Source organism: Atractosteus spatula, chromosome 14 (genome assembly GCF_055471065.1).
Source record: "Atractosteus spatula isolate fAtrSpa1 chromosome 14, fAtrSpa1.hap1, whole genome shotgun sequence".
Lineage (NCBI taxonomy): Eukaryota > Metazoa > Chordata > Actinopteri > Semionotiformes > Lepisosteidae > Atractosteus > Atractosteus spatula.
The window spans coordinates 20,977,801-20,991,161 of record NC_142719.1 but is presented as its reverse complement, the minus strand read 5'-3'; the positions used below and the strand labels follow the sequence as shown (position 1 = coordinate 20,991,161).

The 13,361-nt window shown below is 40.0% G+C and overlaps 1 protein-coding gene across 2 annotated transcripts in view; it reads right to left on the bottom strand.

Moving 5' to 3' along the window:
- kcnt2b (potassium sodium-activated channel subfamily T member 2b) overlaps window positions 1-13,361 on the bottom strand; it is a 179,567-nt gene that overhangs the window by 14,261 nt on the left and 151,945 nt on the right. For both annotated transcript variants that reach the window (XM_088932148.1, XM_088932147.1), the window contains 7 exons: window positions 12,715-12,771; window positions 10,806-10,958; window positions 9,603-9,841; window positions 5,742-5,997; window positions 5,120-5,225; window positions 2,640-2,812; window positions 1,275-1,346 (listed from right to left, as the gene is read on the bottom strand). In XM_088932148.1, the coding sequence (XP_088788274.1) occupies window positions 1,275-1,346; window positions 2,640-2,812; window positions 5,120-5,225; window positions 5,742-5,997; window positions 9,603-9,841; window positions 10,806-10,958; window positions 12,715-12,771 (1,056 nt within the window). The remainder of the gene's footprint in view (window positions 1-1,274; window positions 1,347-2,639; window positions 2,813-5,119; window positions 5,226-5,741; window positions 5,998-9,602; window positions 9,842-10,805; window positions 10,959-12,714; window positions 12,772-13,361) is intronic.

The window sequence follows — 13,361 nt, the reverse complement described above, 5'->3', positions numbered from 1 at the left end:
AGAGAGGGGTCAGATCTGGACTCTGTTTCACATCTGAGTCTGAACAAGCAGGCAAAGAAAACAAGAAAGAGGCTGATGGAAGAAAGTCAGCTCTCTGTCATGCCTTCCATACTGTATATACAATACACTTGCTTTCGTTTGGATCTCCAGACACTGAGAAAAGCTTGTGACTGTTTTACTTGAACATAGAGCATTTATTTCCTTAATTTAAGCAGGAAGTCCCATTGAGATTAACTGCTCAAAACTACTATTTTTATAGTTGTGCAACTGAGGTACTTTAAATCAGACTTATGCTACAGTATATCTTGAGTAAGGAAAGCAGTGACATGTTATGCAGAGCTGCAGAATTGCAAAACTATGGTTAATGTCATGTTACTGACAATATTGTTCTATATAGGTTACACCCACTCAAATAGCTCCTAGAGATTTTTTTTTCCGCTATGGTATATACTTCTGACAAAAGTACTCAAAGCACTTGTAGCCAAAAATGCTCCAAAACTGTTGCATTTTACAATTTTCTTGGAAAATAGAAGCAGTTTCTTTCTTTTTAGTTTGATGTAAATAGATACAAATTTATTGTTATGGTCTATACATTTGTGTTTTCTACCCACCCAATTTGGAAACACCAATGTTTTCTTTACGTCTTGGCTCACAGTGATAACTTATTTACTGCCAAAGAGAATAAAGAAGGGCAGACAGGCTCCTCTGACCAACCTACACATCAAGCCAATCATCTGTTGACATGCTGAAAGCTCCATGGAAGTAGCAACAGTCACTGTTTCACTGTGATTCATTCCAACCCAACCTGCAATAATGGCAAATCCTGGTCACAGTCAGCTAGTGACATGACGCGGTCTCAAACTAAATGGTGACCCACTCAACTGTTCCATTTTGTATTATTGTAACTAGACTTTCATGTTTATTTTATTTAGATCTTCTAGAATCCTTCCCCAGTACTTATTAGCTTTTATTTTGTATCTCACTAAGGCTATAATCAAATGTCTTTAAATGTAATACTGTATATCTAGTACTTGACTAAGGAACTGGAAATGACCACTGCAGCACAAATTGAACTGCCAGGTTGCATATGTCTTCTGACACTGCAAGCTGAAATTGACAACATAAATATAAATGCTTATATGGAAGCATGAACATCACATGATCCACTTCAGTTATGGTACAGCTGAAGTAGATCTAGAGGACCTTGCTAGTTAACATGACTGTAATTTAAGACTAGTGCTGCCTCCATTAGACCCTCTGGAATTCTCTCTTACTTGTCAATGGAGCCCACAGTGTAGTAGACCATAGGAAACCAGCAAATAGCTTCCAGAAAATGGACTTCTGGTCTAAGAGGAAGAAGAAGAAAGGGAGTGAGAGAGAGCAAGGCAAAGTGAATGTTCAAATTTAAGCTTTTCAAGAACATGCAAGCATGCTGTATAAGACCAAACCCTGGAAGATCTTTTTGGTGTTTGGGAACAGGACAAGTAGAACAACAACAGGTTCTGAGAATGCGTTTCAAAGCTGACCGAGAGGAAATGCTGATAGAGAAAGGGAATGGGACACAGATAATAATAATAATAATAATAATAATTGCTTACACTTATATAGCACTTTTCTAGACACTCCACTCAAAGCACTTTACAGGTAATGGGGACACCCCTCCACCACCACCAATGTGCAGCATCCACCTGGATGATGCGACGGCAGCCATAGTGCGCCAGAACGCTCACCACACATCAGCTATCAGTGGGGAGGAGAGCAGAGTAATGTAGCCAATTCATAGAAGGGGATTATTAGGAGGCCATGATTGGTAAGGGCCAATGGGAAATTTGGCCAGGACGACGGGGTTACACCCCTACTCTTTTCGAGAAACGCCCTGGGATTTTTAATGACCACAGAGAGTCAGGACCTCAGTTTTACATCTCATCCGAAGGATGGTGCCTGTTTACAGTATAGTGTCCCCTGTCACTATACTGGGGCATTAGGACCCACATGGACCACAGGGTGAGCACCCCCTGCTGGCTCCACTAACACCTCTTCCAGCAGCAACCTCAGTTTTTCCCAGGAGGTCTCCCATCCAGGTACTGACAAGGCTCACACCTGCTTAGCTTCAGTGGGTTGCCAGTTGTGAGTTGTAGGGTGATATGGCTGCTGGTTAGATAGGTATGGCACCAGTCTCTGAAGCCCATGAGTGAAACCCAGGGAAAGGCCGAGAGACCTCCCGAAGTTATCCTCTCTCAGGCATTATGTCATTTTATCACATGACCATCCACCTTGGAATACCAGAACATTGCACAGCTCTAATTCTATTCCTCCTAACACTACCAACACTTGGAAGTGTCACTTCCCATGAAACTATTCAGAAAATACTTGTGCAGGAACAGTCATAGGAAAGAAAGTAAAAAAGGAAGAATATTTACACTAAAGTTCAACTTAATACTACAGGTATAATGTGTTCTGAGATCTAGTACAGTATTAGAATAGTTAGCCATACTGTGCATTCCTTTAAAAGTATCACCTTAAAGGTAATTTAACTGATGAAAAGGGATGTTGTTTTTAATTAAAAAAGAACTAATGTGTGCCCATAAGTTTCATTAATACCAAAGTGTTATCATTTCTAACCAGATGGTTGAACTCACGGACTCTCTAGCAGCAGAACAATGGGGTTGAGCTCTTTCTTGGGCCGGTAATAGGCCCGCAGAGGCACTATGAAATTGTAAAGCCCATTGCCAGCACTCTCTGCAGACACGATGATCAGCTTGTTCTTGAAACCATAGGCACGGGCATCCTCGTATGGGATGTGGTGACAAGCCTGAGGAGGGGATGTGGGAACAAGAACTGTCTTATCATTTTAATCAATCACCCTGTAATTGTATTATGACCCATATACATAAACAAAATATGCATGAATGACCTCCTCTGTGGCTTGATCTACTGATCTACCTTCCTCAGCAATTATAGCCGAATCATGTAGGGGCAGAATTTCCATTAGATCTTAGCAGACATCTGTTGAGACATAGGACCTCTGAGTGGTTTTTCCACAAGATATGAAATCTGGCCTGTGTAAACCCTTGATGCTGTCTGTACTGACGCATAAGCCAGGACTGAGGCTGTCTTTTAAAAGTAGTAGAGGAAATCACCACTTTTCCCATAGCTATTGGATATTCCTGCTACTTTGGATAGGATGGAACACCTCTGAAAGATTCAATTAATATTTTTATAGTTTGTCAGGGTTATTATTTTAATGGAACAAAATAATCATTGCTTCTGATCTCAATGTATCCCAAAAACCTTCACAGACAGAGAGGGGACTTCATCACAATTCATCTAGTGGGCTGTCTGGAGTGACATCCAGTATACTGTATGTCGCATAACAGAGAAGGTGGAGAAGTAATGACTCAACCAGCAGAACCTGAGGGCAAGATTCACCAAACAAGACTGGAAAAGCCTGAACTCGGATGTAAACAAAGCACCCGGATTAGGTTTAACACTATTTCATTTTTTGCATGTGAACTTTAATAATGAATATTCAGGGCCTTTGTTTAACATTTGATCCAGAAGACAATATCATGGTATTGATTTGCAATGTCTAATCCATAAGAAAGAGTGTCACCTATTGGTCCACAAACACAATGTCCGTTAGAAAACTAAATTTCCTTGTATGTTTCTCAATCTCACGCAGACAAGGCCCAGCACTGCTTAGTTTCTAGGACTGGAATAAGCTCATAGGTATCTTGGCAGTATAGCCAAGCCACTGCCTTTTCAATACTCCAAAATTAAATAAAAATTTCAACCCACTCACAAACTAATAGTACTAACTACTAAACACAATGATTGACCGCAGATTTTCATTGGGTTGAAGCAAAAAAAAATGAATAAGTATGGTCAGGAATTCATCAAACATTTGAGATAAAGATCCCAAATTACTGGGCAAAAGCACAGGAAGATTATGCTGCAAATAATCAAGCACGACAGGAATTATACAGAGTAATTCACCCACAGCAAAAGGTAGCACTTCACTTGGAATAAAAATGACAAAAAAATGTGTAAACTTAGGCCAATAGACAGCTGAAGAACTTTGCACACATTTTTCCAAGACTGAAGGAACTAGAGCAGACTACAGAAAACAGAGGGTTATCACATTTGTTACTGGTACACAGTGCAAGCTCAAATTCTCTTTGCAAAGTTTTGAAACAGTTGCATCTCTGGCTTTAGTGCAATGTGAAAGACCACCCAATACTGATTCACAATAATCCAATGTAGATGTAACAAAAGGGTGGATTTGCAGGGTCACCCCAGGACATAAGCGACTGGCAGTAAGTCAGCTGAGTCTGTCATTTAGCTCGTGCTGGGTCCCAGCAGAAGGGTGCTCTTAGTTCACAGTCAAGCTTGCGTTTGTACTTTTCTAAATGCTCTGTTGTATTACACAGCCAAAAGCACAGCAAAGGGCAAAGCACTTTTGAAGCCGTCTATGCTCTGGTTTGTATTGGCTCAGAAATTTCTGGAAGTTCCCTAAACCCATTGACAATGAAACCTAAAGGGGAAAATGTGTTCTAAGTTAAAATTTCAAATTTTAGAACAGCTTCATGCACAGAGTTGGGGAAGAATAAACACAGAAAGGGGAAAGGTTTTAAAAGCTGAAACCGTAACTGTATTTAAAAAGATCTCTCATCGTGAGAAGACGGAGGACAGTGTGATCCAAGTTTCAGGAAATTTTCTCACCTGTGTGCCCATATTCACCTACTCTGTCCTTTGTTCTCCTCTACATCTTTATATACTCACAACCTTTCTCAATTCAAGGAACTTCACTGGCATGATACATACAGTGTTGCCAAAGGAGATAACAATTAACACAACATTTATAGAGATTTACATTACAAAAATATTGCATATTACATTGCATACATCCCATAAAACATTATTGTGAGACAGGCTCACTGTCTGTTCCATCTCTCCATCACATACACCTAGAATGGTGTTTATTTTTCCAAAATGGATGTTTTTCCTTTCTATTTCACCATGTGGAATTCACCTTTACTTGTTGCATTGCAGCCATCCCACACTGTTGCAGTTCACAGCTCAACTATCTTCGTACACAGATGGCATCTTTCACACTTACCTTATCAAGCCGCAGACAGCAGAATGGCACTTTTTCTTGCAGGAGGTGACACAAAGTGGGGGAGCTACCAATGTACGGAGAATTCATGGGGTACCCTTTTACCCACCTATAAGAGAAAATGTCATCTGAAAAAAGCCTTCAAAAAACTCAAAATCCCTTCACTGTGACTCACAGACCGCTGAGCTCTATGGCTAACAGATGATCATTCATACTCAGGACTTTAAAATACAAAGTTTCCATTAAAATTCAAAGACAATGGACTGATGTATATCTGTGCATCTCAGGGTGGATCAGGGGCTTCAGAGAATTATTTGAGGCTGCCAGTACTGTACATATGTCCATATGTTAAATACTTCATCAAGATGTCATTGATTGTGATATCGGTATCAACATCGTAATGATGATTTATGGAAGGAAGCAAAACTGTAGACAACACACTTGATAAAGTTCAATATCTGGGTGCTTTTAAAACAAAGAAGTTCCACATTCAAGCTTCCCAAGCTTGTGAAATAATGTGATCCTTCAAATGAGATCTCATGCTTTATTAACCCACCACCTACCCTGTATGCCCTTTTGCCACACACACACACTGTAGTTATCACCATTCGGTGGGTTGGCTTACTCATTGGTGGTGCCAGTGTCGTGGTCTTCGTCATCCTCCTCCGGGCCCCCTTCATCCTCTGATTGGTCGCTCAGCAGGTCGAAGGAAGGCGAAGGCACAGTGTCCATCAGCTCCAGCACTGGCGCAATGCTGTGCCGCCTCTCCCGGCCTTGGTCGGCAGCTGGAAGGGCCAGTGTGTTGCCTCCTTCTCCTGTGCCTCCTCCGGCACTGTCCGGACTGCTGCCGCTGGAGTCCTGCAGGTCCATAGCCACCGTGCCTGGAGGAGAAGACAAAGATGGCTGCTGGCCTGGGCTCCTCTCCTTTCAATGCAAGAAGCTTAGTTCATGTGATCGTACACGTAGGACATGTGGCTACTTTTACATATCATCCCCCAAAATCCTTGTTAAGGAAGCTTTGCATGTTAAAATAACCATGAAGGAATTTAAAATTCAGAACTTTCCCATGCTTGGATTGGAAATAAGTTTGATTTTGAAAATTACATTGGCATTAGATGTCAGATCTGGGGAGATTATATGTCAGAGAATACCTGACATTCTTATCAACATCGCCCACTTCGATCTCCCTTTAATGAAACCCAGAAAGGCAATTTTGCCACAAAAATATAATCAATGGAGTTGAAAGATTTGTCTGCCATGAACTCCATGAATCAGCAGGCATTACACATTTATAGATTAATACACTTTATAATGTGTCTGGGGGTACTGTGTTGTAGATGGCACCACCCTTCAGATGAAAGAGTCAGTTATTAATCATTTCTTAAGAGACAGGGTTTTAACCCCAGTGTTCTGGCTAAATTCCACTCTTGCCTCATATAGTTGGACCTTCCTAAAGTTTCTCTTGAATTCAAATGTGAAACAGTTTTTCACATCTTATGTGTTACATGTCTGTGGTAGATAGAATGGCTTCCCCTAATACAATATATATTGCACTTCAAGGGTAAACAGAAGATGACTGTAGCTTCCCATGTCCCTGGAGGAACAGTGTATGTAAAATATTAAATGTGTGTCCTTACAATTTTTCTCTTTAAAGTATGAAAACAGCACATCCTGTTTTTAAATTTGGACAGTCTTGAACATTTAAGTCCTCTCTTTTGCAATTTGTTGAGGCATTGCAGCATTTTCTTGGCAATAAAAGGTTGATGGGATTATTGAGTCTCACTGTAATCAATTAAATCAGTGGGTTATTGATAAAAACAGAAAAGGCAAAAGTAAAAAAGCAAGAAGCAAATGATTATCTTCTATCTACTAATGATTGCATGAAATGCCCCTATTTGAATGTATTTCTAGGATAAATACCGGGCCAGACATATAGGGTTAAAGGGTTCCAAAACCAGTATTTTTTCCAAGTCTCTTTTAATTATTAATCTCTTAGTTATTAACAGTTCTTCACCTGAGACAGCAGTAACTCAATTCTGCTTAGTTGAATCACTTTGTCCTTATCGCGTAGCCTTAAGCAGTTGGTTCAATCTTTCAGATTCAAAGAGATGTAGAAAATGGAATTGGAAATACCAAGTAGAGAATTAAACCAAAAATAATTTGTCCATGAACCACTAGGTGGCATGCTTGCATCAGTGATTTGTGATTTACAAGCAGGTGTGCTAACCTCAGAATTTGCTCCACAGCGAGGTAACTCGGATGAGAGCCCCAGCCTCCAAGTTAAAGCTCACATCCTCTCGTCTAAGGAGGTAGAACTTTACAGATTCATGCCATTCCTCTTACACAGAACAGTAATCTTCTCAAAGAACTCTTGTATATTAAGAGTTTACAGTACAAACAGTAAAAAGGTTCACATTAATTTTGTGATGCCTTAATGTGAATGTACCATAATTGACCACACATTCACCTTCCTCTCTGCACTACATATCATATTCTGAGATCACACCAGTTCACAAAAGACCAGAAGAATATGGCTGCTCTGGCTAAACAATTTGATACATCTGGAGCAGGTATTTCAACATACAGCTTTTATCCTTGACAACAGCAGTGACCTTTCTACTGTAAGATACTGTACTGTAAGATGTGATAACATATTACTTGCTATATAATACAGATGTAAAAGCAGAATGAACTTCCAGCACTAAATTGCTCTTAATCAAGAAAGCAGCCATACTCAGAACTTAATTATTTTTAGCATGAGTTTGGAAAGTAAAGCAATAAAGATGGATTGGACAGATTGTGTCCTATTTGCAAAATCTGCACTTCTTCTCATCCTCTTCATTAAGAGCATAGATAAGGGGTGTAGCCTTTGATTAAGCTTAGGGTTCAATCACTGCTCTTTATGGTATTTCATCTCATTTCAACTCTACAGTCCTGTATTCTAATCAAGCAAAGTCCAATGAATTCTGCACTGTCAGCCTGCTCCCGGGGGGCATTGCCAATCACCATGTGATTCGGCTGACAGTCTGTGGTTTTGATGAAGTGCTCACAAGAGTGATGGAGTGACAGTGATGCTGAGCTGCTTTCTCTTGGGGGCTGTTAGAAAAATTCTGAGCCTCACATAAGAGAAAACCGCGGGGACACTGATGCTGGTGCTTCAACCTACTGTACAATTGTCCATGTGCGATACTTTCAAACAGCCCAGTTATAGATTCTAGATTATCTTTATTCCTCATCGTACACATTGTGCCTTCAGCATTTAGACTGCAAACAGATTCTAAAAAGTCCAAAACATGAGTGATGTGCTGTCATTACATTTTACTGAACCAAAGAAAATTCAAATTGTATGCTGAAGGTGTTCTCCAGTGGCACTCACTGCATGACAGCACATGCTTCCTTTTTTGATGGTATGTAACCCCATCTCCCTACAAAAAAGAAGGCACAAAGAAGGAACACAGCTTCTTTGGATACTGCAATGTGGCTGTTTGCCTGTCCTTTGCACGTTTTTGCAACTGCATTGCTCTCTGCAGTTTCCCCCTAAATTAGGCCAGTTGCGTAAAATAATTTTGCATTAGATTTGTCGAAAAAGGTGTCTTTGATTTAACAGTTTTGCACAAATCTGCTAAACTTATGGCAGTGCTTAACATGGAGAAATATACTGTATTCATATACTCTTTAGAGAGAGAGAGTCTTTATTATCCCCTAGGAGGCAATTTGTTTTACAGCAACAGTATTGATGTACAGACAAACAGAAAAAAACTCCACAACATACATATTTGTATGGAAAATCAAGTCCTAAGTAATGATATGGCTACAGGTATGAATGAGAACTTAAAATCTATTGGTTTTGTAGTTGGGAAGTTGGAATCTGCGTTCTGATGAGAGTCACTGGAGATCATTAAACAAGGGGTGTGAAGGATCATCACAGATGGATTTTGCTTTACGCAAAACATGTGAATGATAGATGGTGGAGAGGGCAGGAAGATCAGCACCAATGACCTTCTGACATATTTTCACAAGGCTGCCCAGTTTGCTCTTTAATACTTTTAATCAAACTAATAAATTAATGAGTTCACAATAAATGTGTACTGGTTTATGAGGAAGTTAATTGAGTAGTTATGTGCAAAAATAAAGGGGTACTGTGCAATTATAAGGGCTTTGGTTATTGGGTTATTGTGGAGGCAGTAAACATACAGGTTCTGGTAATATACTGTATGGGGATTCCTATAGGAGTGGTGTGTAATGACTATATATGGATTGATGCCTTTTAGTTAATGTTTAGATTAATTTTAAATGTAATATTTATTTGTACAGTTTGCATGTTTTATGTAAGTCTCTGTGTATATGAAATATAGCTGTCTGGATGCAAAGCAAATTTTAGAGAAATCAGACAATATATATTATTGTATCGTACTTATGACGCTTGGCTTAATTGGCTACAGATCTTGTCAAACCTTCCTTATGAGCCTAATGCAGCTTTGCTCACCCATGCTGGCAATGATGCTGTGAACAGGCAGTCGTGTGAGGCCATGGTAGATGGTCTGGGGTACTGCATGCCCCCCTCGCAGCGCCTCCTGCTGGCTTAAGATGAAGGCAGAGTTCTCCTCCTTGGAGATGTTGATGTAGAAACAGGTGTCGGAGGCGCTCATGATGTGGCAGGGCCCTGGATTGAGGAGGATGTTGGAGTTGTCCATTCGCCGTACTCCAATCAGACACACCCCGTACCTGAAAGGAAAAGGAAATCGCAGTTTCACATTTGACACAGCCTAGATAGATAGATAAGACTTAATTGATCCCAAAGGGAAATTGATGTGTTACAGCAGTCCAGCCCAAGACAAGCAAAAAAAAAAACAGATCTCAGAATAGACAAAAAATTTAAATACGTACAGTAATACAAAATAAATATCAAATAAATAAATAAAAATAAATACAGAGGTGTGTGCAAAATATACTCATAAATAGCCTGTCCTAAAAACAAATAGGAAACCTTTCTTTCATTGTAGGGTTGGGTTCGAATAGATTCATCAATGTACCATATAAATTTGGGAATCACAGATGAATAATTTCCTCTTTCAATTTAATGTTCTTCATGATGGAAGCTAATTTGTTGTAGCTTTTGTTTGATTTAGACTGCAGTGGTGTGCTGCCTTTTAAGTAATCTAAGAACAGACATCATCCCAAGGCTTCAGTATAATTTGATTAGTCTCGAGTGCAAATGGCACAATCTGCAAGCCCTGTGTCTTGTGATGTGTGATCGCAACATCACATATCTTCTGAGATGTACTGGCATCCCTCACTAGGAACAGTGGCTTTTCTGACAAGGGTATGAAGCAAGATCTTTTTGGAAATGCAATTATTTTTTAACACAGCTTTTATGGTACCTTCTCAAGACTCTTCTTTGATGAAACTTAAATCAAATCTGATTAAGTGGTATATTGAATGTTAACATTTGTTTTACATTGCAAATGGCTTCATTCCAATTGTCACAATTGCTTGTCCTTCACTGCCCTTAGAAGGGTGTGTATGGTACTCTTTTAACCAAACAAATTAATGGATATATAAACTCATTGGTCAAGATATAACTACTGTGCTGGGGAGTTCATCGCAAGGTGTATTTGATTTCTGATCTCATAAAGCCAGTGTATCCCTCTGTATGGTAAAGAACAAAATCAGTTTGGCTGCAACTCACTTTTTGTGTGCATGGAAGGAGGCGAAGGTGAAGCTCTTGCCCTGGTACTCCCCAAAGAACTTGCTCTCCTCCAGGCGAATGTGATAGACTTCATTGGCTGAGCAGCGGCTGTATGTGCGATGCCATTGGTCGGCTGAGCTGGCTCCAGCCTCTCTAGGATGGCGGAAAGGTGGGCGGCAGCACAGGAGAGAGTTGAAAAGGCATCAGAAACTCCAATCGTTAGTGACAAAGATAATCAGCACTTAACAGAAAGCTCATGTGCAAATACTTCTGATGTTAACTTCGGTCCACATACACAAACCATCTGCACACCTCATCAAATATACTACAGATGCAAAGATGAAAAATGCCAACAAGAATGACAAAGAATTCTCTGCACAAAGCAGCTCTTACTTGTTTTGTGTTTCACTTTATTATTAAAAAGTTAATGTTTCAGTGATAAGACCATTGTCAGAGAATAATAGGCAACCCTAGAAGAAGATGTTCAAAAACATGAGTGAGGGGCTGGAAAGAAGAAATGATAAATGTCAATTTAACAGCCTTTACATGGCACTGCATTAAAGGTTTAATTTGAGTCATGTCAGTTGTACATGTGAGCTCTTGTAAAGAGTCTCCATTTTAACACATTATTCCAGCTAGCCTGTGAAGAGAATTTTCTTGGCCAACAATTTTCCCTTCCAGTCTTGCAGGACACCAACTCACCAAGTCCAAAGTGAATCTCATGTTGATGTAGTTAAGCAAACTAAATAATAAAGATCTCAGACAGAAAGAAAAACGGAGGCATGTCAGTGCTCCAGGACTGGAAGTGAGTACTGCTTTTCTGTACTGAAATGGACAGAATCAGGGAGAGGACAGCAGAGTCTCACAGTCCAAGGTGTATGAACTATGGGCTTCAGAGCTCTGGGCAACATTTATCTTGCAGCCAGTATAACACACTATACAAGCAGAAAAACCAACACAAAAAACACAAACACAAGCATCAGCAGCTCTAAATAACATGAACACCCCTTTTGAACAACTTCAACTGAAGGGCCATTTGATATTCATACAGTGTTGAGCTACACAGTGACAGAAATGTTCCAGCATTTAATTAGAGATTACCTGCAGGCAGATTGGCACTAGAACACAAACTGACAACTGTCACTGACAAGCTTGTCTAAAGTATATTAGATATCTTGTTGTCGGGGGTTTTGGCAGGATGTGATAATCTAACGCTATCTGGAAATTATTCAAAGAAGTAGAATTATCGCTAATCAAAATGCCCGACATGTGAGCCCAGCCTCTCTACTGACAGCACTTTACAAACTTAAACAAAGGACAAAGTTTTCAGTACTTGTAACTAAATTGTTTTTGTTATTGGAAATATTAATATAGGTAACGTTACTATAAAAAATACTATAATCCACTTGCTGCTGGATTTAATTTAGCAGATTTATAGTGCTTTCAATTACATGTGGCAGTAGAGCACTAAGATGATGTGTGGGTGGGATTAGCCATTTTATCTCCAGGATTGCATCTTATTCCAGGCACAGAATCAGAAAGTGGTATTACTCAGATTCCATATTCTAGGGCAATCCATACATGCTGTACTTATATTATTTCAACCAATCAGGGGATCACACTCAAAAAAAGTTGAATCATGATCTCTAGTCTAGGAAGCCTGGGGTTCCTGAGTCATACCTGAATATAGGGTAACCGCTGAGCTGAACAAGGACATGTGAAAAATAGTGGCAATTGAATTCAGCGGGAGTTTTCAGACTTGCACTGTGTACAGTCCAGCTCTCCTACTGCGGCCTCTAGTCAGCAGGTGGATTTTCTCTCTGTGGGGCCAAGCCTGTGCCAAAGTGAGGAAGACTGCAGACTGAGGTGTAAATAAGCTTGTGTCAGTCTTTGAGAGAAGGAGGCTTACCTGCTGAGGGGCTGGAAAGCTCCTACGCGTTGCCGGAAAGCCTCTGGAGGTGCTGTTCTGAAAACAAGAGGGGAGCACAACCAGAGCAGGAGCTTAGCTGACATAAAACATAAAATACTGGGAATCCTAATAGCATTTATTACCACTTGATATCATACAGGCAATAGGGTTTAAACATGACTCCACTAACACACTCTACACACATCCATTCTTCTATTTTCTAACCTCTTCATTCAAATTAGGGTCAGGGGGAGCTGGAGCCTATCCTGGCAAGCAAAGGATGTATGACAGGATACAACCTGAATGTGATGCCGGTCGATCACAGGACACACACACAGACACACTCACACTCACCCCAGGGTCAATTTTCCTAGAAGCCAATTAACCTACAGTACTGTAGGAAAATGTCAAGGAAAATGACATATATACAGAGAAAAGTTACAAACTCCACACAGACAGCATCCCAGAATCTGAACCCAGGGCTGTGAGACAGCAGCACTAAACACTGCACCACCATGCCACCCTACTCTATGCCCATGTTACTCATTTTTATCACAATACACTGATGTGCAAACATCTTCAATATTTATTGTTCTACTATTTCAACTCAGTTTAAATAAACCAAAGAACAAATACATGTAATGTAT